This window comes from Chiloscyllium punctatum, chromosome 38 (assembly GCF_047496795.1).
Source record: "Chiloscyllium punctatum isolate Juve2018m chromosome 38, sChiPun1.3, whole genome shotgun sequence".
Classification (NCBI taxonomy): Eukaryota; Metazoa; Chordata; class Chondrichthyes; order Orectolobiformes; family Hemiscylliidae; genus Chiloscyllium; species Chiloscyllium punctatum.
The window spans coordinates 64,521,599-64,549,227 of NC_092776.1; the positions used below are offsets into that span (position 1 = coordinate 64,521,599).

The 27,629-nt window shown below is 45.5% G+C and overlaps 2 protein-coding genes across 5 annotated transcripts; one reads left to right on the forward strand and one right to left on the reverse strand.

The window, feature by feature from the left end:
• Positions 1–1,343: 1,343 nt before the first annotated feature.
• LOC140463683 (uncharacterized) lies at positions 1,344–6,642 on the reverse strand. 2 transcript variants are annotated; one of them, XM_072558032.1, is made up of 2 exons: positions 6,446–6,642; positions 1,344–3,175 (listed from the first exon to the last, which is right to left on the reverse strand). In XM_072558032.1, exon 2 carries the CDS (start codon positions 2,893–2,895, stop codon positions 1,951–1,953), a length of 945 nt encoding a protein of 314 aa, XP_072414133.1. In that variant the 5' UTR covers positions 2,896–3,175; positions 6,446–6,642; the 3' UTR covers positions 1,344–1,950. The 2 variants fall into 2 exon arrangements, with proteins under 2 accessions (XP_072414133.1, XP_072414132.1); XM_072558031.1 differs by having other exon boundaries at positions 6,373–6,642.
• A 5,656-nt stretch (positions 6,643–12,298) lies between these two features.
• LOC140463686 (uncharacterized) lies at positions 12,299–18,562 on the forward strand. Of its 3 annotated transcripts, XM_072558042.1 has the most exons (3): positions 12,302–12,441; positions 15,030–15,198; positions 15,277–18,562. In XM_072558042.1, the coding sequence occupies exon 3, from the start codon at positions 15,331–15,333 to the stop codon at positions 16,282–16,284; it is 954 nt and encodes a 317-aa protein (XP_072414143.1). In that variant the 5' UTR covers positions 12,302–12,441; positions 15,030–15,198; positions 15,277–15,330; the 3' UTR covers positions 16,285–18,562. The 3 variants fall into 3 exon arrangements, with proteins under 3 accessions (XP_072414145.1, XP_072414143.1, XP_072414144.1); XM_072558044.1 differs by having other exon boundaries at positions 12,299–12,368; positions 15,030–18,562; XM_072558043.1 differs by lacking the exon at positions 12,302–12,441 and adding an exon at positions 12,531–12,626 and having other exon boundaries at positions 15,030–18,562.
• The last annotated feature ends 9,067 nt before the right edge of the window (positions 18,563–27,629 follow it).

The window sequence follows — 27,629 nt, forward strand, 5'->3', positions numbered from 1 at the left end:
AGATGGAACAATGTCAGGGAGATGGGTGTAAAACTGGAGGGGGTAGACAAGATTGGGGGCACAAAACTGACAGAATCAGATTAGGGAGGGGCACTAAGTCTGAGGAAGCCCAGTATTTGGGAGATGGACAGCCCCACACTTTGCAGAGTGTATATAATACTGTGTCCATTTTTGGTACTGCAAAGCAGGAAGGTACAATATTTGTCGGGTTGCAAAATTGAAGGGGGCACAACATTAATAATTTCGGGAGGCACACAAACTTTGGGATTGGAAGCTGAGAGACAACCAAGTCTGGGGGATGTGCAAAAATCTGGGGGTACAAACTTTCAGAGTGGGTGCAATAATGTGGAACTACATAATTTGGTGGGGACACAAGACTTGGGGGGAAGACTGCATCATTTGAGGGTGTATAATTTGTGGAGGCGCTGAATAACTTGGCAGGGGTCTGCAGAGAGACAAGGGAATTAAAAAGGGGAAGAAAAAGGAGAACAAAGTGACAGGAATAATTTAGAGTTAAAAAGAAAAATAGTATGGGAAAAAGCAGAAAATTTCGCTAGAGAATGAAACAAAAGAAAAAGACAAGGTGTAAAATAAATAATGGGAAAGAAAATGGACAAAGGCAGAGATGAGGCAAAAGTTAGAAATACAAAAGAGAGAGAGAGAGAGAGAGAGAGAGAGAGAGAGAGAGAGAGAGAAAACAAGAAAAGGCCAAAGAAAAAAAAAATCAGAAAAACAAACAGGAGTTAAGGAAAAATGTGGAGAAACCGAGGTGGAATGCTCACCATTCCGTTGAGTCCTAACTCCCTATCTCCCATAGGGTAGACAACCTGCTCCTGGGGTTTGCTTCAGGGGAGGGGTGAGGGTAGAGGTAAATGGGTCAAAACTAGTATTGAGATTCTAACAATACAGAAACACATACACATACTTACAAAGATGCACAGAAACAGACAGAAACCCTGATACTCACCACCTCCTGTGTACACATTGCAAAGGGAACCATGGCTGCCAGGACCTACTTTAAGTACCTTCAGGTCTGTCACTCAAAGACTCCTCTCTACCCACATCCCACCTCATCCAGTCAGCACCCAGCTTCCTCTCTCTGGACTGCATCTGTCCCAGATATGGGCCACACCAACAGGTAGGTTTGAGGTGTTCCAAGGGAGAGGGAGGAGATGAGAGAAAACAGTATTTCGATAGTTTAGTCCAGACTGCTTCTGTCTGTCCCTCTCCTCATATTACACACTGGCCCCAGAGTTAAAATCCACACAGAGACAAAGCTGCAGTTTCAAACCAGCAGCAGACACAACACAAATTCAGTTAGACAACAACCTTCTGCTATTAATGAACACATTTATTTCACATGATTTTCACACAGATCAACACAATGTATAAGTGCTTTGAAATGAACAAGTCAGCAAGTTTACTTCTAATTAGTTTCTGACAATTTCAAAAATGAATCAATCCATTTTACAAACGAATAGCGATTACCACAGATGTATTATACAAATTAACACTAGTTATTGTACAAATGAACTTGAGTTTATTAAACACATCAACCCTAACAATACTGAGGGATAGTGTGTTTCAATGTATCTCCAGGTGGATGTTTTTGTTGCTATTTCTCTGTCAATGTCTGTGTTGCTGTCTCGGTGTGTTCGTGTGACCTGTCAATGTATCTCTCTGTCAATGTGTATGCGTGCCCATAAATCTGGTTTTGTGCCTCGTATATCACTGTGTGTGTGCCCCCAATTCTGTCTGCATGGCACACACTTTGAATGAATGAATTAATTGCGATGAATTAAAACTTACAACATCTCTTTCTTTCTTTCTCTCTCTGTCTGTACTTCTGGTGTTTAAAGTTACACGATCACATCATAAGCAGCACGTATTTCCATGTGCCACTGCATCTACTTGTCCTTCAGGGGATGGATCAATCCTCCATCACATGGATCACTCAGTCCTCCAGGGAGCTGGATCAATCGAAGGTTTGTTAACAACATCATCAGCAACAGATATCTGCCCTGCAATCACTTGTGAACTCGCTGGTGTCTCAGAGGGTGGGCTGACTGTGTAAATGCTTTCCCACGAGGCAGTGGGTAACAACTTCTCACCAATGTGTATTCGCTGATGTCTCAGAAGGCTTTTTGAACAGAGAAATTGTTTCCCACACATGGAGCAAGGGAATGGCTTCTCCCCAGTATGAATGTGTTCATGTGTCAGCGCTTCACGTTTGCATTTAAAGCTCTTCTCACAATGTGTACACTTGAAAGGTCTCTCATCAGTATGAACCAGTTGGTGTGCCCGGAGGTTTGATAAGAGAGAGAATGCCTTGCCACACTCGGAGCAGGGGAATGGCCTCTCCCCAGTGTGGAAACGCTGGTGTGTCAGCAGGTAGGATGAATCACTGAATCCCTTCCCGCACTCTGAGCAGAAGAATGGCCTCTCCCCAGTGTGAACCCGCTGGTGTCTCAGCAGGTGGGCTGACTGACTGAATCCCTTCCCACACTCACAGCAGATGAACGGCTTCTCCCCAGTATGAACTCGCTGGTGTCTGCACAGGCTGGATGAATCACTGAATCCCTTCCCACATTCAGAGCAGGGGAATGGTCTCTCCCCAGTGTGAACTCGCTGATGTGTCAGGAGGTTGGATGAGTCACTGAATCCTTTCCCACACTCTGGGCAGATGAACGGCCTCATCCCAGTGTGAGTACGTTCATGTTTCAGAAGGTCAAAAGCCCGTGTAAATCCCTTCCCACACTTAGAGCAGGTGTACGGCCTCTCCCCAGTGTGACTGTGTCGATGAGTTTCCAGCCGGGATGGGTAGTTGAATCCCTTCCCACAATCCACACATTTCCATGGTTTCTCCTTGGTGCAGGTGCTGTCATGTCTCTCCATATTGGATGATCAGCTGACTCCTCGCCCAAACACAGGACACAGATACAGTTTCTCCCCACTGAAAATGGTGTAATGTTAGATAGGCTGTGTGACGAGTTGAAGACCTGTACACAGTCAGTTCACTGGAACACTTACTTGGGTGAATGTGTTCTGATGCATTTCCAGTCACTCTGATGTTGGAAGTTCAATGATTTTCAAGTCCTGATGAATTGAGTCACTCTCAGACCTTGATGAAATGTTTGTTTGGAATTCTTGCTGATAAATGTGCTTTTGAGACTCTCTGTAAAACAAAGTTAAATTAAGAAATGGTGAGTGTGAAAAAGAGAACTGTTTAACACACTAAAGGAGATTGTGAAATCGAGCTCATTGAATCCAGTAATTTCTGTGAAAGACACTCAAATAGTGACCATGAAAAGTTACTGGATTGTCATAAATACCCACTGCCTGTGCTGGGCCTTTACAAGACTTAGCATCCACTGGGCAGGTAGAGAGTGAGAGCAGTAGGATGAATAAGGGCGCGGTTTCCTCCATCTACATCTCAGGAATAACACCGACAGATCCTACTTTCAAGAAGATTAAGACAGCCTGTGTGGGGAACCATCACCTATAAACTCCCTTGCCAGGCACACACTGTCTTGTAGATACATGTCACTTTATATCTGCTGTCTGACAATTCTGTAAATCCTCACTGAACAGCACTATGGGAGAACTGTCACAGGAGTTAACACTGTCATCTTTAGCATTCCTCATGTCCTAGGAATAAAATAAATTAGATGAGGACACTCTTTGAGAAATACCTCCTCTGAAAACAAATTCCTGAACTTTGAGCAGGTATCTTCAGTTTAGCAACCAACCCTGGGAATACTTCCTGTGACATCCTCCCATTGGAAGTTATTGCAACCAAAAAGTGGCCCACACAGGACGCTAGGGACCCATTTCCACATTCAACCGCCACCAGGATGTAAAGCAACTCTTAAAATGATCCGCCTGTGGTTTGAGACTGGATTCTGGGAGCAGTCACTACAACTCTGGAAACAGAAAGACAGAAATAAAAGGTGGGAGAGTGCAATTTCCAGTTCACTGACCCTAGATTTTCAATAACCAGCTGTTCCAAAGCCTATCATTCTCAGTCCAGGAAAGACAAGTGTTTCTGTTTCTTTGAATTTGCTTTATGTAGATCCTTTCACTCTAAAGACAAGTGTTTCTGTTTCTTTGAATTTGCTTTATGTAGATCCTTTCACTCTATCCACTCCCCATTCCAGTAACAGGAATTCCCTGGGCTTGGTACAAACTGAGCTCCAGGGCTTTTCTAATCTGAGTGTGGTCAACCTTGACTGGGTACCAATTCCCCCTCTGTCTAAAACAGTATGTTTTTTACATCACATGTATAATGCCTGCTTAACAACTCGATACCTCTTGGAACTTGCCTCCCCTAACTGTCCCACACTGGAAATTGTTTAGTTGAATATGCAGTGAAAACCAAGAGCTAGGGGTCACGAATTCAATGCGAGGGGGGAAAGGTTCAGGTAAGTTATGTGTGGAAAGTACTTCATACAGAGGGTGGTGGGTGCCTGGAATGCATTGCCAATGGAGGTGGTGAAGCAGAAATGACAGAGTAGTGATGCAAAATACTAAATGAGTATTGCAAAATGTCCATATTACAGAGGAGGAAGGGCTGGATGTCTTGAAACGTGTAAAGGTGGATAAATCCCCAGGACCTAGACAATGTTGCTGAACAAAGAAACCTTGGAGTGCAGGTTCATAGCTCCTTGAAAGTGGAGTCGCAGGTAGATAGGATAGTGGAGGCGGCGTTTGGTATGCTTTCTTTAATTGGTCAGAGTATTGAGTACAGGAGTTGGGATGTCATGTTGCGGCTGTACTGGACATTGGTTAGGCCACTGCTGGGATATTGTATACAATTCTGGTCTCCTTCCTATCGGAAAGATGTCGTGAAACTTGAAAGGGTTCAGAAAAAATTTACAAGAATGTTGCCAGGGTTGGAGGATTTTAGCTGTGGGGAGAGGCTGAACAGGTTGGGGCTGTTTTCCCTGGAGCGTCAGAGGCTGAGGGGTAACCTGATAAAGGTTTACAAAATTATGGATAGGACAAATAGACAAAGCCTTTTCCCTAGGGTGGGGGAGTCCAGAACTAGAGGACATAGGTTTAGGGTGAGAGGGGAAAGATATAAAAGGGACCTAAGGAGCAACTTTTCCACGTAGAGGGTGGTACGTGTATGGAATGAGCTGCCAGAAGAAGTGGAAACTGGTACAATTGCAACATTTAAAAGGCATTTGGATGGGTAAATGAATAGGAAGGGTTTGGAGGGATATGGGCCGTGTGCCAGCAGATGGAACTAGATTGGGTTGCGATATCTGATTGGCATGGACGGGTTGGACCGAAGGATCTGTTTCCATGCTGTACATCCCTATGACTCTATTTAATATGTATCTAGACAGATACAATAATGGGTATGGAGCAAAGGGATACAGATCCTTAGAAAATAGGCAGCAGGTTTAAATAGAAGATCTGGATCAGCACAGGCTTTGCGGGCCAATGCACCTGTTCCTATGCTGGAATGTTCTTTGTTCTTTTCTCCATCTCCACCCCAAATAAAAAACACACATACAAGACCAGGGACTGTCCACCTCATCCAACCTCCACATACCTGTCCTCCTGCATTTCTACAGCAGTTTCTGGGATCATTCCCTGAAACAAAAGCAAAGAGGTCTGCAACAAGAGGTGTAAAGATCATGAGTTACATTGATTGGGTGAATACACATTGTCTTTTTCCCAGGGATGGGGAACTGAAAACAAGGGCACAGGTTTCAGGTGAGACAGGAGAGATTTAGGAAGGACCTGAGGGGCAACTTCTTCAAGCAGAGAGTGGTGCATTGATGGAATAGGCTGTCAGAGAAAGTGGTTGAGGTAGGTACAATAGCAACATTAAAAACAAATTGGATATGGACATGGATGGGAATAGAGGAATATGGACCAAATACTGCCAACTAGAACTAGCTGGGTAGGTACCCTGGTCAGCATAGACCTTGCTGTATTAGTTAAGAATCGCTACAGTGTGGAAACAGGCCATTTGGCACAAGTTCACACTGACCCTCTGGGGTGTGTTATTCTTCAGAGGGTGTGCATGGAGTTGTTGGGCTGAAGGGCTTGTTTCCACACTTTAGGGAATTTAATGTAATCAAAAGTAACCCACCCATCCAGACCTTTTTTCCTCTGACTCATGCACCTAACACTGTGGAAAATTTAGCATGGGCAATCCACCTGACTTGCACAATGTGGGAGGAAACCGGAACACCCAGAGAAACCCCACAGAGACCGGGGGAGAATGTGCAAAGTTCACACAGTCAGTCACTCGAGGCTGGAATCCAACCTGTGTCCCTGGCGCAGTGAGGCTGCAGTACAAACCACTGAGCCACCGTGCCGCCTACTCTATGGCTTTAATATGCTGGAAATGCTCACCAACTCAGACGGTAACGGCGGAAAGAAAGTGAATATTTCAGTTCAGGTATATTCACTCGGTAGTTTCCCACACCTTTACTGCAGAAAGCTCTGTCCCGAGGTTCTGCTCAACGCTGACACTCACGACCGAGGTCACATTCGGCTTCCAAAGCGCAACGCGCATGCTCCATGGAAAATATCCGCTTCCGTGGTGAGGCCTTCTAGCGCCTGCGCAGTAAAGCACCGGTGATGGAATTCGGTGCCATTCATTCCAATTTGGCCTTCTTAGCCATTGCTCCCATTCAGCAGCAAATGTCCTCACTCGCAATGAAGATCGGGCGGTGGTCAAACGCTTATTTCAAAGAGTAAGAAATAGTGAAGGACACGACAATGAGGGAGCTTCGGCATTTTACAGCTGAGTTGCTACGTTATCAGGAGCCTTTATGTGTCAGCAAGCGTAGGATCATCGGTTAAACGAACTTGGTATGAGGGTCTCTTTTCCAGAGTGGAGTAGAGTCAGGTGTTGTTCCTGACATGTAATGACAGGATCGTATTGGAAGCTTATCTTGGAGGCAAATCATTCACCAAGCTTTCAAGAGCCTGATTTAGTCTCTCTCTCTCACACATACACAAACATCCTCTCCCTCTGTCTTTCCTCATGCAGGGGCAAGGGTCGCATGCACGTCTAGACAATGAAGTGGGATTTCTTCATTGAAATACATCATTCAACCATAGAACCAACAACCGAATCCCTGTATCCGCCCCTTGACATTCAACGGTATTACCATCAGATGAAGGACTTTTGCCCGAAACGTCAATTCTTTTACTTCTGGGATGCTGCCTGACCTGCTGGGCTTTTCCAGCACCACACTCACGACTCAAATCTCCAGCACCCGCAGTCCTCACTTTTGCCATCACTAAATCCCCCACTAGGAGAAAGTGAGGACTGCAGATGCTGGAGATCAGAGCTTAAAAATGTGTTGCTGGAAAAGTGCAGCAGGTCAGGCAGCATCCAAGGAGCAGGAGAATCGATATTTCGGGCATAAGCCATTCCTGAAGAAGGGCTTATGCCCGAAACGTTGATTCTTCTGTTCCTTTGATGCTGCCTGACCTGCTGCGCTTTTCCAGCAACACATTTTTAAGCTCTGAATCCCCCACTGTCAACATACTTGGGGTTACCATTGACCAGAAACTCAACTCGACTTAACACATAAACATAGTGGCGACAAGAGCAGGTCAGAAACCAGGGAGACTGCGGTGAATAACTCACTTCCTGACACCCCAAAGTCTATCCACCATCTACAAGGCAAATTTCAGGAGTCTGATGGGTAATTTAGAATGGCCAATCCATCTAATTTGCACATCTTTGGACTGAGAGAAAACTAGAACATCCAACGTGAACAGGAAACCACGGAAGAACATGCAAACCCTGCATAGACTGAGGGTGGCTCCCTGTCACTGAGGCCACAATACTAATCACTGAGTCACCATGTCACCCAAAGAACCAGTGATAATTAGTCAATAATTATGCTCACTAATTCCTAGTTTTGACCCCACAAATGATCAAAGTAATTTATGTCAATTTCACAACCTGCCTTTGTGATTTATGACTTCTCACTCCCTTTTTTAGATCAGTTACATAAGATACTGGATCTGAATAACTTGCAGGCAGGAACTTTAATCACACATCGGGATGGCACGGTGGCTCAGTGATTAGCACTGCTGCCTCACAGCACCAGGTTCAATTCCAGCCTTGGGTGACTGTCTATGAGGAGTTTGCACATTCTCCCCGTGTCTGTGTGGGTTTCCTCCAGGTGCTCCGGTTTCCTCCCACAATCCAAAGATGTGCGGGTCAGGTGAATTGGCCATGCTAAATTGCCCGTAATATTAGGTGCATCAGTCAGGGGTAAATGTAGGGGAATAGGTCTGGGTGGGTTGCTCTTCGGAGGGTCGAAGGGCCTGTTTCCGTTCTGTAAGAAATCTAAGCTAATCTCATCAGAATTGAAAAGAGGAACCCAATTTCACAGAACCTGGACACTGTCGTCAATTGTGAACATGAAAAGTTACAGCACATTCAGAGTGGAAAGAAAGTATACACGTGCTGTGTTGGAGTGAGGGTTCAGGCAATCATCTGGCCTGTCCAAACACCAGTGCTGTCACAATAGGGAGTACACGTAGAAATGTGGGGACTGTGGGAAAGAATTAAACTACCAATACAAACTGGAAATTCATCTGTACATTCACATAGGTGACACCATTCGCCTCTTCCCAGTATGGTAAAGGACTTACTCATTCAACTCTTCTGCTGAGACACTGGTGAACTCACACTATGGAAAATGTTGTAGAGGTCCTAAAGTCACATGAGCATGTTCACACTTATCAGAGACTAAACAGGTGCTCCCACTGTGGGACAGCAATAAGATAAGCTCACTGGACACCAGGGTACTCATACTGATAAGAGCCCATCACCTTTCTGTGTGTGTGGACAGGGAATTCAAATCCACTTTCCTGAGACACTGACAAATTGACAAGTCACTGCAGTGAATGGATTTTTCAGTTAATCATATGTGGCACTGACCAATCGTTATTGTGTTCTGTTTGTCACAGAAGACAGAACGTGAGAGTGCAGCACAGGTCCTTCGGCCCTCAATGTTGTGTCAACCTGTGAAACCAATCAAAAGCCTATCTACACTATTCCATTAGGTAAAAACAATGACTGCAGATGCTGGAAAGCAAATACTGGATTAGTGGTGCTGGAAGAGCACAGCAGTTCAGGCAGCATCCAACGAGCAGCGAAATCGACGTTTCGGGCAAAAGCCCTTCATCAGGAATAAAGGCAGTGAGCCTTAAGCGTGGAGAGATAAGCTAGAGGAGGGTGGGGGTGGGGGGAGAGTAGCACAGAGTACAATGGGTGAGTGGGGGAGGAGATGAAGGTGATAGGTCAAGGAGGAGAGGGTGGAGTGGATAGGTGGAAAAGGAGATAGGCAGGTCGGACAAGTCAAGGAGACAGTGCTGAGCTGGAAGTTTGAAACTAGGATGAGGTGGGGGAAGCGGAAATGAGGAAGCTGTTGAAGTCCACATTGATGCCCTGGGGTTGAAGTGTTCCGAGGCGGAAGATGAGGCGTCCTTCCTCCTGGCGTCTGGTGGTGAGGGAGCGGCGGTGAAGGAGGCCCAGGACCTCCATGTCCTCGGCAGAGTGGGAGGGGGAGTTGAAATGTTGGGCCACGGGGCGGTTTGGTTGATTGGTGCGGGTGTCTCTGAGATGTTCCCTAAAGCACTCTGCTAGGAGGCGCTCAGTCTCCCCAATGTAGAGGAGACCGCATCGGGAGCAACGGATTCAATAAATGATATTAGTGGATGTGCAGGTAAAACTTTGATGGATGTCGAAGGCTCCTTTAGGGCCTTGGATAGAGGTGAGGGAGGAGGTGTGGGCGCAGGTTTTGCAATTCCTGCGGTGGCAGGGGAAAGTGCCAGGATGGGAGGGTGAGTCATAGGGGGGTGTGGATCTGACTAGGTAGTCACGGAGGGAACGGTCTTTGCGGAAGGCGGAAAGGGGTGGGGAGGGAAATATATCCCTGGTTGTGGGGTCTTTTTGGAGGTGGCGGAAATGTCGGCGGATGATTTGGTTTATGCGAAGGTTTGTAGGGTGGAAGGTGAGCACCAGGGGCGTTCTGTCCTTGTTACAGTTGGAGGGGTGGGGTCTGAGGGCGGAGGTACGGGATGTGGACGAGATGCGTTGGAGGGCATCTTTAACCACGTAGGAAGGGAAATTGCGGTCTCTAAAGAAGGAGGCCATCTGGTGTGTTCTATGGTGGAACTGGTCCTCCTGGGAGCAGATACGGTGGAGACGGAGAAATTGGGAATACGGGATGGCATTTTTGCAAGAGATAGGGTGGGAAGAGGTGTAATCCAGGTAGCTGTGGGAGTCAGTGGGTTTGTCAAAAATGTCAGTGTCAAGTCGGTCGTCACTAATGGAGATGGAGAGGTCCAGGAAGGGGAGCGAGGTGTCAGAGATGGTCCAGGTAAATTTAAGGTCAGGGTGGAATGTGTTGGTGAAGTTGATGAATTGCTCAACCTCCTCGCGGGAGCACGAGGTGGCGCCAATGCAGTCATCAGTGTAGCGGAGGAAGAGGTGGGGAGTGGTGCTGGTGTAATTACGGAAGATCAACTGTTCTACATAGCCAACAAAGAGACAGGCATAGCTGGGGCCCATACGTGTGCCCATGGCTACGCCTTTGGTCTGGAGGAAGTGGGAGGATTCAAAGGAGAAATTGTTAAGGGTGAGGACCAGTTCGGCCAAACGAATGAGAGTGTCAGTGGAAGGGTACTGTTGGGGACGTCTGGAGAACAAAAAACGGAGGGCTTGGAGGCCCTGGTCATGGCGGATGGAGGTGTAGAGGGATTGGATATCCATGGTGAAGATGAGGCGTTGGGGGCCGGGGAAACGGAAGTCTTGGAGGAGATGGAGGGCGTGGGTGGTGTCTCGAATGTATGTGGGGAGTTTCTGGACTAGGGGGGATAGGACAGTCTCGAGGTGCTCCCCTTCCTGGACCTCTCCATCTCCATTAGTGACGACCAACTTGACACTGACATTTTTTAGAAACCCACCGATTCCCACAGCTACCTGGATTACACCTCTTCCCACCCTATCTCTTGCAAAAATGCCATCCCGTATTCCCAATTTCTCCACCTCCGCCGGAGGGATTGAGTGTTTGCAGATGTGCCAATCAAGTGAGTTGCTTTGTCCTGTATGGTATCAAGCTTCTTGAGTGTTGTTGGAGCTGCACCCATCCAGGCAAGTGGGGAGTATTCAACCACACTCTTGACTTTTACCTTATAGATGGTGGGTAGACTTTGGGGTGTCAGGAGTTGAGTTTCTCGCCATAATCTCCCTGATTTCTGACCAGCACTTGTAGCCACTACTTGGAGATGCTGGTATTGGACTGGGGTGTACAAAGTTAAAAATCACACAACGCCAGATTATAGTCCAACAGGTTTAATTGGAAGCACTCTCGCTTTCCGTGCATTGCTCCTTCATCAGGTGGCTGTGGAGGATACAACTGTAAGGCACAGAATTTATAGCAAAAAATTACAGTGTGATGTAACTGAAATTATGCATTGAAAAATACCTTGATTGTCTGTTGAGTCTTCCATCTATTCGAACAGATGATAATACTGTTGAATGTCAAGGGGTGGATGTAGGGATTCTATGGTTGAATAATTTGTTTCAGTGAAGATGTTTCTTCCCACAGTCCCAAAAATGTGCAGGTTAGGTGAATTGGCTATGCTAAATTGCCTGTCGTGTTCGGTGAAGGGGTAAAGGTCGGGGTGGGTTGCTCTTCAGAGGGTCGGTGTGAACTTGTTGGGCCGAGGGGCCTGTTTCCACACTGTAAGCAATCTAATCTAATTAAATCCGACTTCATGGTCTGAGTGTGCATGTGACCCTGGCCCCCGCAGGAGGAAAGACAGGGGGAGAGAGGGTGTGTGTGTGTGTGAGAGAGGCTAAATCAAGCTTTTAAAAGCTTGGTGAATGATTTGCCTCCAAGATAAGCTTCCAATACGATCCTGTCATTACATGTCAGGAACAACACCTGACTCTACTCCACTCTGGAAAAGAGACCCTCATACCAAGTTCGTTTAACCGATGATCCTACGCTTGCTGACACATAAAGGCTCCTGATAACGTAGCAACTCAGCTGTAAAATGCCGAAGCTCCCTCATTGCCGTGTCCTTCACTATTTCTTACTCTTTGAAATAAGCGTTTGACCACCGCCCAACCTTCATTGCGAGTGAGGACATTTGCTGCTGAATGGGAGCAATGGCTAAGAAGGCCAAATTGGAATGAATGGCACCGAATTCCATCACCGGTGCTTTACTGCGCAGGCGCTAGAAGGCCTCACCACGGAAGCGGATATTTTCCATGGAGCATGCGCGTTGCGCTTTGGAAGCCGAATGTGACCTCGGTCGTGAGTGTCAGCGTTGAGCAGAACCTCGGGACAGAGCTTTCTGCAGTAAAGGTGTGGGAAACTACCGAGTGAATATACCTGAACTGAAATATTCACTTTCTTTCCGCCGTTACCGTCTGAGTTGGTGAGCATTTCCAGCATATTAAAGCCATAGAGTAGGCGGCACGGTGGCTCAGTGGTTTGTACTGCAGCCTCACTGCGCCAGGGACACAGGTTGGATTCCAGCCTCGAGTGACTGACTGTGTGAACTTTGCACATTCTCCCCGTGGATTTCTTCTGGATGCTCTGGTTTCCTTTCACAATGTGCAGGTCAGTTGGGTTGGCCATGATAAATTGTCCAAAAGAGAAAATGCTGGAAAATCTCAGCAGGTCTGGCAGCATCTGTAAAGAGAGAAAAGAGCTGATGTTTCGAGTCCAACTGACCCTTTGTCAAAGCTTTGTCAACTTGCTTTAATGATAGATTGTCCACAGTGTTAAGCACGTTAGTTAGAGGGTAAGAAGTCTGGGTGGGTGGGTTTTTGGAGGGTCAATGTGAACTTGTTGCACCAAATGGCCTGTTTCCACACTGTAGGGAATCTAATCTAATACAGCATAGAAACCAGTTCAACCTGACCTTGGTGCCCACCCAGCTCATTCCAATTGGCAGCATTTGCTCCATATCCCTCTATTCCCATCCATGTATGTATACAAATTTTTAATGTTGCTATTGTACCTACCTCAACCACTTTACCTGGCAGCCTATTCCATATATGCACCACTATTTGCTTGAAGAAGTTGCCCATCAGGTCCTTCCTAAATCTTTCCCCGCTCACCTTAAACCTGTGCCTGCGTTTTCAATTCCCCATCCCTGGGAAAAAGATTATGTATATTCACCCTATCTAAATGGCTTTATGATCTTATACATCTCAATAAGGTGTTTTTCTCTTGTTGCAGACTTCCACTTTGCTTTTGTTTCAAGGATTGATCCCAGAACCTGCTGTACAATTGCAGGAGGATAAGTATATGGAGACTGGATGAAGTGGACAGTCCCTGGTCTTGTATGTGTGTATCTTTTGTAATTGCATCTGTTTGGGGTGGAGATGGTGAAAAGAACATAACAGCACAGGAACAAGTGCTTTGGCTCTCCAAGCTTGTGCTGATCCAGATCCTCTATTTAAACCTGTTGCCTATTTTCTTTGCTCCATATCCATTCATGTATCTGTCTGGGTACATCTTAAATGACACTCTCATTTCTGCCTCACCACTTCCACCGGCAATGCATTCCAGAGACCCACCACCCTCTGTATGAAGTACTTTCCACGTATATCTCCCCTAAACCTTTCCCCTCTTGCTCTGAATTCATGACCTCTAACTCTTGGTTTTCACTGCAAATCCAACTAAACAATTTCCAGTGTGGGCCTGTTAGGGGAGGCAAGTTCCAAGAGATAAGTTGTTAAAATAGGTATTATCCATGAGGTGTAAAAAATATTGTTTTAGACAGAGGGGGTATTGGTAACCAGTCAAGGTTGTCCACACTCAGATTAGAAAGTCCTGGAACCAAAAGAGAAAATGCTGGAAAATATCAGCAGGTCTGGCAGCATCTGTAAGGATGACATCTGTAACAGCTGACATTTCGAGTCCAACTGACCCTTTGTTTAAAAAGTCCTGGAGCTTAGTTTGTACCAAGCCCAGGAAATTCCTTTTGCTGGAATGGGGGAGTGATTGAAGTGAAAGGATGTACACAAAGCAAATTCGAAAATGTTACAAGAAACATTTGTCTTTCCTGGACTGAGAAGGATAGGCTTTGGAACAATTCGCTATTGAAAGTCTAAGGTCAGTGAACTGGAAATTGCACTCTCCCACCTTTTTATTTCTGTCTTTCTCTTTCCAACGATACTGTCTGACCTACTGAGGGTTGCAGTACTTTCACTTCCTTGTAGACTTTCCACTATTGCACATTCTTGTCAGTTATAGTGACTGCTCCCAGAACCCAGTCTCAAACCACAGATGGATAACTTACAGTTGCTTGACATCCAGGGGGTGGCGGTTGAATGTGGAAGTGGGTCCCTAGCCTCCTGTGTCGGACAAGTTTTGGCTGCAAAACCTTCCAATGGGAGGATGTCACAGGAAGTATTCCCAGGGTCGGTTGCTAAACTGAAGATATCTGTTCAAAGTTCAGGAATTTGTTTTCAATGAAGGTATTTCTCGAAGAGTCCTCATCTAATTTTATTCCTAGGACATGAGGAATGCTAAAGGTGACAGTTCTCCCATAGTGCTGTTCAGTGAGCATTTACAGAATTGTCAGACAGCAGATATAAAAGAACAGTGACATGTATATGCAAGACAGTGTGCCTGGCAAGGGAGTTTATAGGTGATGGTTCCCCACACAGGCTGACTTAATCTTCTTGAAAGTAGGATCTGTCAGTGTTATTCCTAAGATATAGATGGAGGAAACCGTGCCATTATTCATCCTACTGCTCTCTCTCACTCCCTGCCCAGTGAACACTAAGTCTTGTAAAGGCCCAGCACAGCCAGTGGGTCCCCTTCCCTGAAGCATATTGAGAAACTAGTTGAGTATTTATGACAATCCAGTAACTTTTCATGGTCACTATTTCTGAGTGTCTTTCACAGAAATTACTGGATTCAATGAGCTCGATTTCACAATCTCCTTTAGTGTGTTAAACGGTTCTCTTTTTCATACTCACCATTTCCTAATTTAACTTTGTTTTACAGAGAGTCTCAAAAGCACATTTATCAGCAAGAATTCCAAACAAACATCTCATCAAGGTCTGAGAGTGACTCAATTCATCAGAACTTGAAAATCATTGAACTTCCAACATATATCTGCAGGAAAAAATTTCCAACATCAGCGTGATTGGAAATGCACCTCAACAAAACCCAAGTAAGTGTTCCAGTGAACTGACTAGTTTAAGACCTGTACACAAGTCACACAGCCTGACTAACATCACACCATTTTCAGTGGGGAGAAATACTGTGTCCTGTGTATGGGCAAGGAGTCAGCTGATCATCCAATATGGAGAGACATGACAGCACCTGCACCAAGGAGAAACCATGGAAATGTGTGGACTGTGGGAAGGGATTCAACTACCCATCCCGGCTGGAAACTCATCGACACAGTCACACTGGGGAGAGGCCGTACACCTGCTCTAAGTGTGGGAAGGGATTTACACGGGCTTTTGACCTTCTGAAACATGAACGTACTCACACTGGGATGAGGCCGTTCATCTGCCCAGAGTGTGGGAAAGGATTCAGTGACTCATCCAACCTCCTGACACATCAGCGAGTTCACACTGGGGAGAGACCATTCCCCTGCTCTGAATGTGGGAAGGGATTCAGTGATTCATCCAGCCTGTGCAGACACCAGCGAGTTCATACTGGGGAGAGGCCATTCATTTGCTGTGAGTGTGGGAAGGGATTCAGTCAGTCAGCCCACCTGCTGAGACACCAGCGGGTTCACACTGGGGAGAGGCCATTCTTCTGCTCTGAGTGCGGAAAGGGATTCAGTGATTCATCCTACCTGCTGACACACCAACGACTCCACACTGGGGAGAGGCCATTCCCCTGCTCTGAGTGCGGTAAAGCATTCTCTCTCTTATCAAACCTCCGGGCACACCAACTGGTTCATACTGATGAGAAACCTTTCAAGTGTACACATTGTGAGAAGAGCTTTAAATGCAAACGTGAAGCGCTGACACATGAACACATTCATACTGGGGAGAAGCCATTCCCTTGCTCCATGTGTGGGAAACAATTTCTCCGTTCAAAAAGCCTTCTGAGACACCAGCGAATACACATTGGTGAGAAGTTGTTACCCACTGCTTTCTGGGAAAGCATTTACACAGTCAGCCCACCCTCTGAGACACCAACGAGTTCACACGTGATTGCAGGGCAGATATCTGTTGCTGATATTGTTGTTAATGAAACTTCGATTCATCACTCAGTCCTCCAGGGAGCTGGATCAATGTGATGGAGGATTGATCCATCCCCTGAAGGACAAGGAAGCAGATGCAGTGGCACATGGAAATACATACAGCTTATGATGTGATCTGGAGAAGTACAGAGAGAGAGAGAAAGACATTGTGACTTTGATTAATCACACAGAGTCATAGAGATGTACAGCATGAAAACAGACCCTTCTGTCCAACCCGTCCATGCTGACCAGATATTACAACCCAATCTAGTACCACCTGCCAGCACGCGGCCCATATCCCTCCAAACCCTTCCTATTCCTATACCCATCCAAATGCCTCTTAAAATGTTGCAATTGTACTAGCCTCCACCACATCCTCTGGCAGCTCATTCCATATACGTACCACCCCCTGTGTGAAAAAGTTGCCCCTTAGGCTTCTTCTTTATCTTTCCCCTCTCACCCTAAACCTATGCCCTCTAGTTCTGGACTCCACGACCCCAGGGAAAAGACTTTGTCTATTTATCCTATATATGCCCCTCATAATTTTGTAAACCTCTATAAGGTCACCCCTCAGCCTCTGACGCTCTAGGGAAAACAGCCCCAGCCTGTTCAGCCTTTCTCTGTAGCTCAGATCCTCCAACCCTGGCAACATCCTTGTAAATCTTTTCTGAACCTTTTCAATATTCACAACGTCTTTCCAATAGGAAGGAGACCAGAATTGCATGCAATATTCCAACAGTGGCCTAACCAATGTCCTGTACAGCTGCAACATGACCTCCCAATTCCTGTACTCAATACCCTGACCAGTAAAAGCATACCAAACGCCGCCTTCACTATCCCATCTACCTGCGACTCCACTTTCAAGGAGCTATGAACCTGCACTCCAAGGTTTCTTTGTTCAGCAACACTGTCTCGGACCTTAGCAGGATTTATACACTTAATAGTAAGCTTCACAGGAGGCTCCCAAGCACTGAGGATGTCACCTAGACAGGGGACGAAATGTTTGCAACACAAATTCCCAGCTCGGCGAACAGAACCACAACAACTTATTTCCCAACAACTTATTTGCATTTCCCAAAATGCAGCACCTCGCATTTATCTGAATTAAACTCCATCTGCCACTTCTCAGCCCATCTGATGCAGATCCTGTTGTAATCTGAGGTAACCCTCTTTGCTGTCCACTACACCTCCCAATTTTGGTGTCATCTGCAAACTTACTAACTGTACCTCTTATGCTCACATACAAATCATTTATATAAATGACAAAAAGCAGAGGGCCCAGCACTGATCCTTGTGGCACTCCACTGGTCACAGGCCTCCAATCTGAAAAACAATCCTCCAATACCATCCTCTGTCTTCTACCTTTGAGCCAGCTCTGTATCCAAATGGCTAGTTCTCCCTGTTTTACATGAGATCTAACCTTGCTAATCAGTCTCCCATGGGGAATCTTGTCGAATGCCTTACTATAGTCCATATAGATCACATCTACTGCTCTGCCCTCATCAATCTTCTTTGTTACTTCATCAAAAAACTCAATCAAGTTTGTGAGACATGATTTCCCACGCACAAAGCCATGTTGACTATCCCGAATCAGTCCTTGCCTTTCCAAATACATGTACATCCTGTCCCTCAGGATTCCCTCCAACAACTTGCCCACCACCGAGGTCAGGCTCACTGGTCTATAGTTCCCTGGCTTGTCTTTAAACAGTGGCACCACGTTTGCCAACCTCCAGTCTTCCAGCACCTCACCTGTGACTATCGATGATACAAATATCTCAGCAAGAGGCCCAGCAATCACTTCTCTAGCTTCCCACAGAGTTCTCGGGTACACCTGATCAGGTCCTGGGGGGATTTATTCACCTTTAACCGTTTCAAGACATCCAGCATTTAACTCATTCATTCAAAGTATGTGCCATTGCAACAGAACTGGGCACACACATACTGAGGCAAAAAAACAGATTTATAGGCATGCATACACACTGACAGAGAGATACATAGACAGGTCACACCAACACACTGAGACAGAATCATACACAGAGAAATAGAGACAAACACAGGCACTCAAAAACATCCATCTGGAGATACATAGAAACATACTATCCCTCAGTATATTGTTTGGGTTGATGTGTTTCATAAATTCAAGTTCAAGTTTAAACTAGTGCTAATTTGTACAATAGATCTGTGTAATCGCTATTCATTTGTAAAATGGATTGATTCATTTTTGAAATTGTCAAAGCTAATTAGAAGTAAACTTGTTCATTTCAATCCACTGATACATTGTGTTGATCTGTGTGAAAATCATGTATTCACTTGTGAAATAAATGTGTTCATTAATAGCAGAAAGCTGTTGTCGGTTTGAAACTGCAGCTTTGTCTCTGTGTGGAATTTAACTTTGGGGCCAATGTGCAAGATAAAGAGCGGGACAGACAGAAGCAGTCTGGACTAAACTATCGAAATACTGTTTTCTCTCATCTCCTCCCTCTCCCTTTGAACCCCTCAAACCTACCTGTTGGTGTGGTCCATATCTGGGACAGATGCAGTCCAGAGAGAGGAAGCTGGGTGCTGACTGGATGAGGTGGGATGTGGGTAGAGAGGAGTCTTTGAGTGACAGACCTGAAGGTACTTAAAGTAGGTCCTGGCAGCCATGGTTCCCTTTGCAATGTGTACACAGGAGGAGGTGAGTATCAGAGGGTTTCTGTCTGTCTCTGTGCATCTTTGAAAGTGTGTCTATCTCTACTGTTATATTCTCAATGCTAGTTTTGACCCATTAACCTCTACCTCACCCCTTCCCTGAAGCAAACCCCAGGAGCAGGGTGTCTCCCCTATCTATGGGAGATAGGGAGTGTGGGAGGTGGGACCCAACGGAATGGTGAGCTTCCCTACCTCAGTTTCTCCATGTCTTTGCTTAACTCCTGTTTGTTTCTCTGATTTGTTTTGCGTTTTCTTGTTCTCTCTCTCTCTCTACACCCCCCTCTCCATCTCCCTCTCTCTATACCTTTCTCAATTTGTTTCTCTTCATCTCTGTACATGCCTCCATACCGATACTGTCCCTTTCTTAGTGTCTGCCTGTTTCTCTGTCTCTTGTATTCCCTCTCTCTTCCACTGTCTCGTTCGTTCTTTTGTATTTCTAACTCTTACCACTTATTTCTACCTTTATCGATATTCTTTCCCACTTTATTTTTCACCCCATGCCTCTTTCTTTTGTTTCGTTCTCCTGCCATGTTTTCTTGCCTTTTTCTCTTTCTTCCCACACGTTTTTCTTTAAACCCTAGTTTTTATTCCTGTCTTTGTTCCCCTCTTTCTATTCCCTTTGTTAATTTCCTTGTCTTTTCCACCCCAATCTCGCTGCAGACCCTTGCCACGTTATGCAGCACCTCCACAAATTATATACACTCAAATGATTCAGTCGACCCGCTAGTTTTGTGTCCCCACCAAATTATGTAGTCCCACAATATTGCACCCACTCTCAAAGTTTGTACTCAGATTTTTGCATATCCTCGAACCTTGGTCTTCTCTCACCCTTCACCCCCCACAATTTGTGTGCCTCCCCAAATTATGTAATAACAAATATTGTGCCCCCTTCAATTTTGCAACTCTGCAAATATTGTACCTTCCATGCTCTGCACTCCTGAAAATGGACACCATATTGTACATAGTACAAAACATGAGGCTGTACATCTCCCAAACGTTGCCCCTCTGCAAATATTGTGCTCCTCAGACTTTGTGCCCTACCCTAATCTGAAACCCCCAAGTATACCCACAGTTTTGTTCCCCCAATCTTGTCGACCCTCCAGTTTTACACCCATTCCCCCCCCAGTATTATTCTATCTTGTAGACCAATTATACAACAATCTCAATTTTGCTAAGACCCCAAAAATTGCACATCCAAAGTTCTGGGCCACTGCCAAATTTTCACTCTCACGATATTGTACTCCCCTACTGGCAGCTTCCTCACCAAATGATGCAACCCTCCATAATTCCAGAACCCTCCTCTGATTTGATGATCACCATATGTAGTTCTGCACCCCAGATTTATCAGGCCCTTCACGAAATATGCCCACCCAAATTATGTGCCTCTACAAAAGTTGCAGCCTGTCCTCAATTTTGTGCCCCCTAAATATTTTGCAAACCCTCAAATTCTGTGTCCCAAATTTTGCACCTCCCCTCATATTTTGCATTTTCTCCCCAAACAATTTTTGACCTTCCAAAATATTGTTTCTGCCCCATATTTTGTGCTCTGTCCCAACTTACATTCACCTTAAGTTTAGTGTTACTACTCCCCCATTTCCTACCCTTCCAATGTTTTTCCCATTCAATCACATCCCCCAACCTTTTTGCTTGCACCCTCCAATTTTTAATTCACCCTAAACCCTTTGATTAGATTCCAGTCTGTCACTCACGCCCACGTATCTGGTATTCTATATATAAATTCCAATCTATAACTCGCTCCCATGTACCTGTGACTGTATAGAAAAACACCTCAAACTGAATGGTTGAATGAGAGCAGGAGAAGAAACAGCCGCAGTTAAATTTGTTACATTCTGTTTCACCCCAAAAAAAATTAGTTTTGTAGAATCCATCGGTTCAACAAGGCAGCTCAGTGCCACTTTGCTCGGGCTGATAGGAATGGGTGACAAATGCTGGCCGAGCCAGTGACGCTGTCTTCCTATGAACAAATGAAAAATAAATGACTTTGCCTTCCTCATCACTTACCCCTACATTCTAACTCAACGTGATGCCATTAATATCACAGAACACACACATCCCTTAATACTTGAGAGTCCAGCAACATATCTCCATTTAAATTAAAGGCTATTTATGGATTCTTCCTTACAAACATGACACACTCTACTTTGTACCACACCATCTCTACATCACTTAATTTGAACATCCCTTGCATCCCATTCATGATTTATCTTCCGAACTATTTTCAGTAAGACCATGTTTAATTTTTTTAAAAATTGAAGACTGGCCTGAACTGATGCCTGTTGGAAATTAAAATATCCTTCCGTCGCTCTCTGTCCCGTGATCAGTGTCTGTCTGTCTGTTTCTTTCTGCTCTCCTGGAATATCTGTAAATTTCCACATACGTCCATTAGCCTTTTTTAAGTTGGTTCATGATGTATATGTCCCCTGTACAAACACGGCAAGACCTCCTCGCTACCCAAGTCCCAACCCTTGGTAATAACTGTCAATCTGTTAGTTGTCTTCCTAATATTTGGTGACACCATCACATTAGATTTCTGTGATTTCAGTACAAGGATCTGGACAATAATGACCTAAAGAGAGAGCAAAGAAGAGCCAGGAGGGGACATGAGAAGTCTTTGGCGGATAGGATCAAGGAAAACCTGAAGGCCTTCTCTAGCTACATCAGGAATAAAAGTAAGATTGGGGCCAATCAAGCATAGGAATGGGAAGTTGTGCGTGGAGTCAGGAGATGGGACAGTGCTAAATGAATACTTTTTGTCAGTGTTCACACTAGAAAAAGACAATGTAGATGAGGAGAATTCTGAGATACAGCCTACAAGACTAGTTGGGATTGAGGTGCATAAGGAGGAGATGTTAGCAATTCTGAAAAATGTAAAACTTGAGAAATCCCTTGGGCCAGATGGGATTTAGCTGAGGACTCTCTGGGAAGCCAGGGAGGAGATTGCCAAGCCTTTGGCTTTGATCTTTATGTCGTCATGTCTGCAGGAATAGTGCCAGAAGACCGGAGGATAGCAAATGTTGTTCCCATGTTCAAGAAGCGGAGTAGAGACAACCGTAGAAATTATAGACCTGTGAACCTTACTTCAGTTGTGGGTAAAGTTTTGGAAAGGGTTATCAGATGGGATTTATAATCATTGTGAGATTAATAAGTTGATTAGGGATAGTCAATACGGTTTTCTGAAGGGTAGGTCGTACCTTACAAACCTTAGAGTTCTTTGAGAAGGTGACTGAACAGGTGGATGAGGGTAAAGCAGTTGATGTGGTGTGTTTGGAATTCAGTAAGGGGTTTGATAAGGTTCCCCACGGTAGGCTATTGTACAAAATATGGAGGCATGGGATTGAGGGTGATTTAGCAATTTGGATCAGTGATTTGCTTCCTGAAAGAAGGCAGGATGGTGGTTGATGGGAAATATTCATCATGGAGTTCAGGTAATCGTGGGATACTGCAAGGATCTGTTTGGGTCCACTGTTACTTGTCATTTTTGGAAATCACCTCTATGAAGGCATAGAAGGGTGGGTTAGACAACTTTTGGATGACATTAAGGCCGATAGAGTTGTAGATAGTGACGAAGGATGTTGTCGGTGACAGAGGGACATGGATAAGCTGCTGGGCTGAGGGGTGGCAAACTGAGTTTAATGTGGAAAACTGTGAAGTGATTCACTTTGGAAGCAGGAACAGGAATGCAGAATACTGGGCTAATGGTAAGATTCTTGGTGGTACAGATGAAGAGAGAGGTCTCGGTGTCCAGATACACGCATCCTGGAAAGTTGCCACACAGGTTGATAGAATTGTTAAGGCAGCATATAGTGTGTTAGTTTTTAGTGGTAGAGGGATTGAGTTTTGGAACCTTGAGATCATACTGCAGCCATATAAAACTCTATTGCAGCCACATTTGGAATATTGCATACGGTTCTGGTCACTGCATTAGCGGAAGGATGTGGAAGCTTTGGAAACGGTTCAGAAGAGATTTATGAGGCTATTGTCTGGTATGGAGGGTAGGCCTTCCAAGGAAAGGCTGAGGGTCTTGTGGCAGTTTTCATTAGAAGAAGGTTGAGAGGTTACTTAGAACATAGAACAATACAGCACAGAACAGGCCCTTCAGCCCACGATGTTGTGCTGAACATTTGTCCGAGCTTAAGCACCTATCCATGTATCTATCCAATTGCCGCATAAAGGTCACCAATGATCCTGACTCTGCCATTCCATGCCGCTACCACTCTCTGGGTAAAGAACCTACCCCTGACATCCCCCCTGTACCTTCCACCCTTCACCTTAAATTTATGTCCCCTTGTAACACTCTGTTGTACCTGGAGAAAACGTCTCTGACTGTCTACTCTATCTATTCCCCCAATCATCTTAAACCACTATCAAGTCACCCCTCATCCTTCGCCGTTCCAATGAGAAAAGGCCTAGCACTCTCAACCTATCCTCATACGACCTATTCTCCATTCCAGGCAACATCCTGGTAAAACTCCTCTGCATCCTCTCCAAAGCTTCCACATCTTTCCTAAAATGAGGCAACCAGAACTGCACACAGTACTCCAAATGTGGCCTTGCCAAGGTCCTATACAGCTACAACATCACCTCACGACTCTTGAATTCAATCCCTCTGCTAATGAACGCTAATACACTATAGGCCTTCTTACAAGCTCTATCCACCTGAGTTGCAACTTTCAAAGATCTATGAACATAGACCCCAAGATCCCTCTACTCCTCCACCTTACTAAGAACCCTACCGTTAACCCTGTATTCCGCATTCTTATTTGTCCTTCCAAAATGGACAACCTCACACTTGGCAGGGTTGAACTCCATCTGCCACTCCTCAGCCCAGCTCTGCATCATATGTAAGTCCCTTTGCAGCCGACAAACAGCCCTCCTCACTATCCACAACTCCACCAATCTTCGTATCGTCTGCAAATTTACTGACCCACTCTTCGACTCCCTCTTCCAAGTCCTTAATAAAAATTACAAACAGCAGAGGACCCAGAACTGATCCCTGTGGAACTCCACTTGTAACTGGGCTCCAGGCTGAATATTTACCATCTACCACTACTCTCTGACTTCGACCAGTTAGCCAGTTCTCTATCCAACTGGCCAAACTTCCCACTATCCCATGCCTCCTGACTTTCTGCATAAGCCTACTATGGGGAACTTTATCAAATGCCTTACTAAAATCCATGTACATTACATCCACTGCTCTACTCTCATCCACATGCTTGGTCACCTCAAAGAATTCAATAAGACTTGTAAGGCAAGACCTACCTCTCAAAAATCCGTGCTAGCTGTCCCTAATCAAGCAGTGTCTTTCCAGATACTCATAAATTCTATCCCTCAGTACCCTTTCCATTACTTTGCCTACCACCGAAGTAAGACTAACTGGCCTGTAATTCCCAAAGTTATCCCTGTTCCCTTTTTTGAACAGGGGCACAACATTCGCCACTCTCCAGTCCCCTGGCACCACCCCCATTGACAGTGAAGACAAAAAGATCATTGCCAACGGTTCTGCCATTTCCTCTCTTGCTTCCCACATAATCCCAGGATATATAGGGGACTTGTCTATCCTCAAGTTTTTCAACATGCCCAACACACCTTCCTTCCTAACAAGTACATCCTCTAGCTTACCAGTCCGTTTCATACTCTCCTCTTCAACAATACGGTCCCTCTCGTTTGTAAATATTGAAGAAAAATACTCATTCAAGACCTCTCCTATCTCTTCCAACTCAATACACAGTCTCCCACTACTGTCCTTGATTGGATCTACCCTTGTTCTCATCATTCTCATGTTTCTCACATACGCATAAAATGCCTTGGGGTTATCCTTGATCCTACCCACCAAAAATTTTTCATGCCCTCTCTTAGCTCTCCTAATCCCTTCAGCTCCCTCTTGGCTATCCTGTATCCCTCCAACACTCTGTCTGAACCTTGTTTCCTCAATCTTATGTAAGCCTCCTCCTTCCTCCTTACAAGACATTCAACCTCCCTCGTCAACCAAGATTCCCTCACACGACCGTCTCTTTCCTGCCTGACAGGTACAAACATATCAAGGACACGTCGTATCTGTTCTTTGAAAAAGTTCCACATTTCAACAACATCCTTACCTGAGAGCTTATGCGCCTCAGATCCCGTCTTACAGCATCGTATTTACCCTTCCCCCAGTTGTAAAACCTGCCCTGTTGCACGCACCTATCTCTCTCCATAACCAAGGTGAAAGTCACAGAATTGTGGTCACCATCACCAAAATGCTCACCCACTAACAAGCCCATCACTTGTTCCGGTTCGTTACCAAGTACCAAATCCAATATGGCCTCCCCTCTGGTCGGACAATCTACATACTGAGTTAGAAAAGCTTCCTGGACACACTGCGCAAACACCGCCCCGTCCAATTTACTTGATCTAAGGAGCTTCTAATCAATATTTGGGAAGTTGAAATCACCCATGACTACTACCCTGTGGCTACTGCACCTTTCCAAAATCTGTTTCTCCACATCTCTGCCGCTATTGGGGTGCCTATAGTAAAGACCCAACAAGGTGACTGCTCCTTTCCTATTTCTGACTTCAGCCCACACTACCTCCAAAGGGAGATCCCCCTCGAACTGCCTTTCTGCAGCCATTATACCATTTCTAATTAGCAACGCCACCCCCTCCCTAATCTTACTGAAACATCTGTAACCAGGAACCTCCAACAACCACTCCTGTCCCTCTTCAATCCACGTTTCCGTGATGGCCACAACATCATAGTCCCAAGTGTCGATTCACGCCTTAAGTCCACCCACCTTATTTCTGATAATCTTTGCGTTGAAGTATACACACTTGAGCCCATCTCTGTGTCCGCAAGTATTCCCTGTCAGTGCTACCTTCTCCACAGCCTCCCTACATTCTTGGACATCCTGATAAACAGCTAACCTACTTGCTGGACTACAAGTCCGGATCCCATCCCCTTGCCAAATTAGTCTAAACCCCTCCGAAGAATGCTAGCAAACCTACCTCCCAGGATATTTGTGCCCTTCTGGTTCAGGTGCAACTTGTCCTGCTTGTACTGGTCCCACCTTCCCCAGAATGCAGTCCAATTGTCTGAAGACCTCCCTCCGACACCATCCTTGCAGTCACGTGTTCAACTACACTCTCTCCCTAGTCCTTGCCTCACCGTCACGTGGCACCGGCAACATCCCAGAGATGATGACTCTGTCCATCCTAGCTTTTAGCTTCCAGCCTAATTCCCTGAGCTCCTGAATACATCCCCACCCCATTTCCTACCTATGTCATTGGTGCCAATGTGCTGCATACCCTCCCCCTTAAGGATTCTGAAGACATGGTCCGAGACGTTTCGGACCCTGGAACCCGGGAGGCAACAAACCATCCGAGAGTCTCACCCATGTTCACAGAACCGCCTGTCCATCCCTCTAACTATAGAGTCTCCTATAACTAGCGCTCTCCTCCTCTTCCCCCTTTCCCTTCTGGGCCTCAGAGCCGGACCTCGTGCCAGAGACCCGGTCACTGCAGCTTACCCCTGCTAGGCCGTCCCCCCCAAAAGTATCCAAAGCGGTATACTTATTGTTGAGGGGAACAACCACAGGGGATCCCTGCACTGCCTGCTTCCTCCCCTTCCCACCTCTAACTGTTACCCAGCTACCTCTGTTCTCTGGTGTAACTATGTCCCTGTAGCTTCTATCTATCACCCTCTCAGCCTCTCGAATGATCCTCAGTTCATCCAACTCCAGCTCCAGTTCCCTAACGCGGTCTGTGAGGAGCTGGAGCTGGAGCTGGCTGCACTTCCTGCAGGTGAAGTCAGCAGGAGCATCGGTGGTCACCCCTATCTTGAACATTCTGCAGAAGGAACATTCCACTGCCTCCGCTGTCATAACTCTACACTTCATCTCCAAAACAAGAACACTAAGTAGCTTACCTGTTCAGCCGACTGAGTCCTTTTGGTTTTAGATTAGAGGAGGAGAGAGGGTGGGAGACGCTACACGTGTAGTGTCTCGGGTTCCTTCTCCACTCAAACTTCTTACCTTCCCAGAAGCTTCTGTTGACTACTTCCGGGTTCCCGCTCCTAGTTGAAAAATAAACACAGACTGCGAAAAGAAAAACATTAATTTAAACTGGTCTCTTCTTACCTTCCGGCTCCCCTCTCTGTGCGCCCGCTGTAGCACTGAGACATGGAAGATAATCAGAGGGTTAGATCGGGTGATAGAGACCTTTTCCTTGGATGGCGATGCTTAGCATGAAGGGACATAGCTTTAAGTTGAGGGGTGATAGATATAGCACAGATATCAGTGGCATATGGATGAGAACAGAATAGTTAGATGGACTTCAGATTGGTTCCACAGGTCGACACATCAGGGGCCGAAGGGCCTGTACTGTGTTGTAATATTGTATGTTCTAATGTTTAATAACTTACATTCTTGACCCAATAATAAAGGGCTCTGGTGTAACACAAAGAGTTACTAAGGGGCAGGGAATGACAAAATAATATTAGAATTTTCAAACATTAAAGCTCCCAGAACTAATCAGACCTGGAATCAGATGTTGGTTTTGAGAGAAGGACATGGTATTAGGATGATACGTGTAGATATTAAGGACCAGAAATCTAATAGAGAAACAGGTTAGAGAGAATCAAGTAAAGCAGTTGTGTTGAATTTGTGGTCTTGTCCCACTGCTTGTTGAGAATGTTGAACCTGTCCATTACTACCTGT

Bases quoted from the DNA above. Each gene is read 5' to 3' on its own strand.
- LOC140463683 (XM_072558032.1), bottom strand. From the start codon at position 2,895: ATGGAGAGACATGACAGCACCTGCACCAAGGAGAAACCATGGAAATGT.
- LOC140463686 (XM_072558044.1), top strand. From the start codon at position 15,331: ATGGAGAGACATGACAGCACCTGCACCAAGGAGAAACCATGGAAATGT.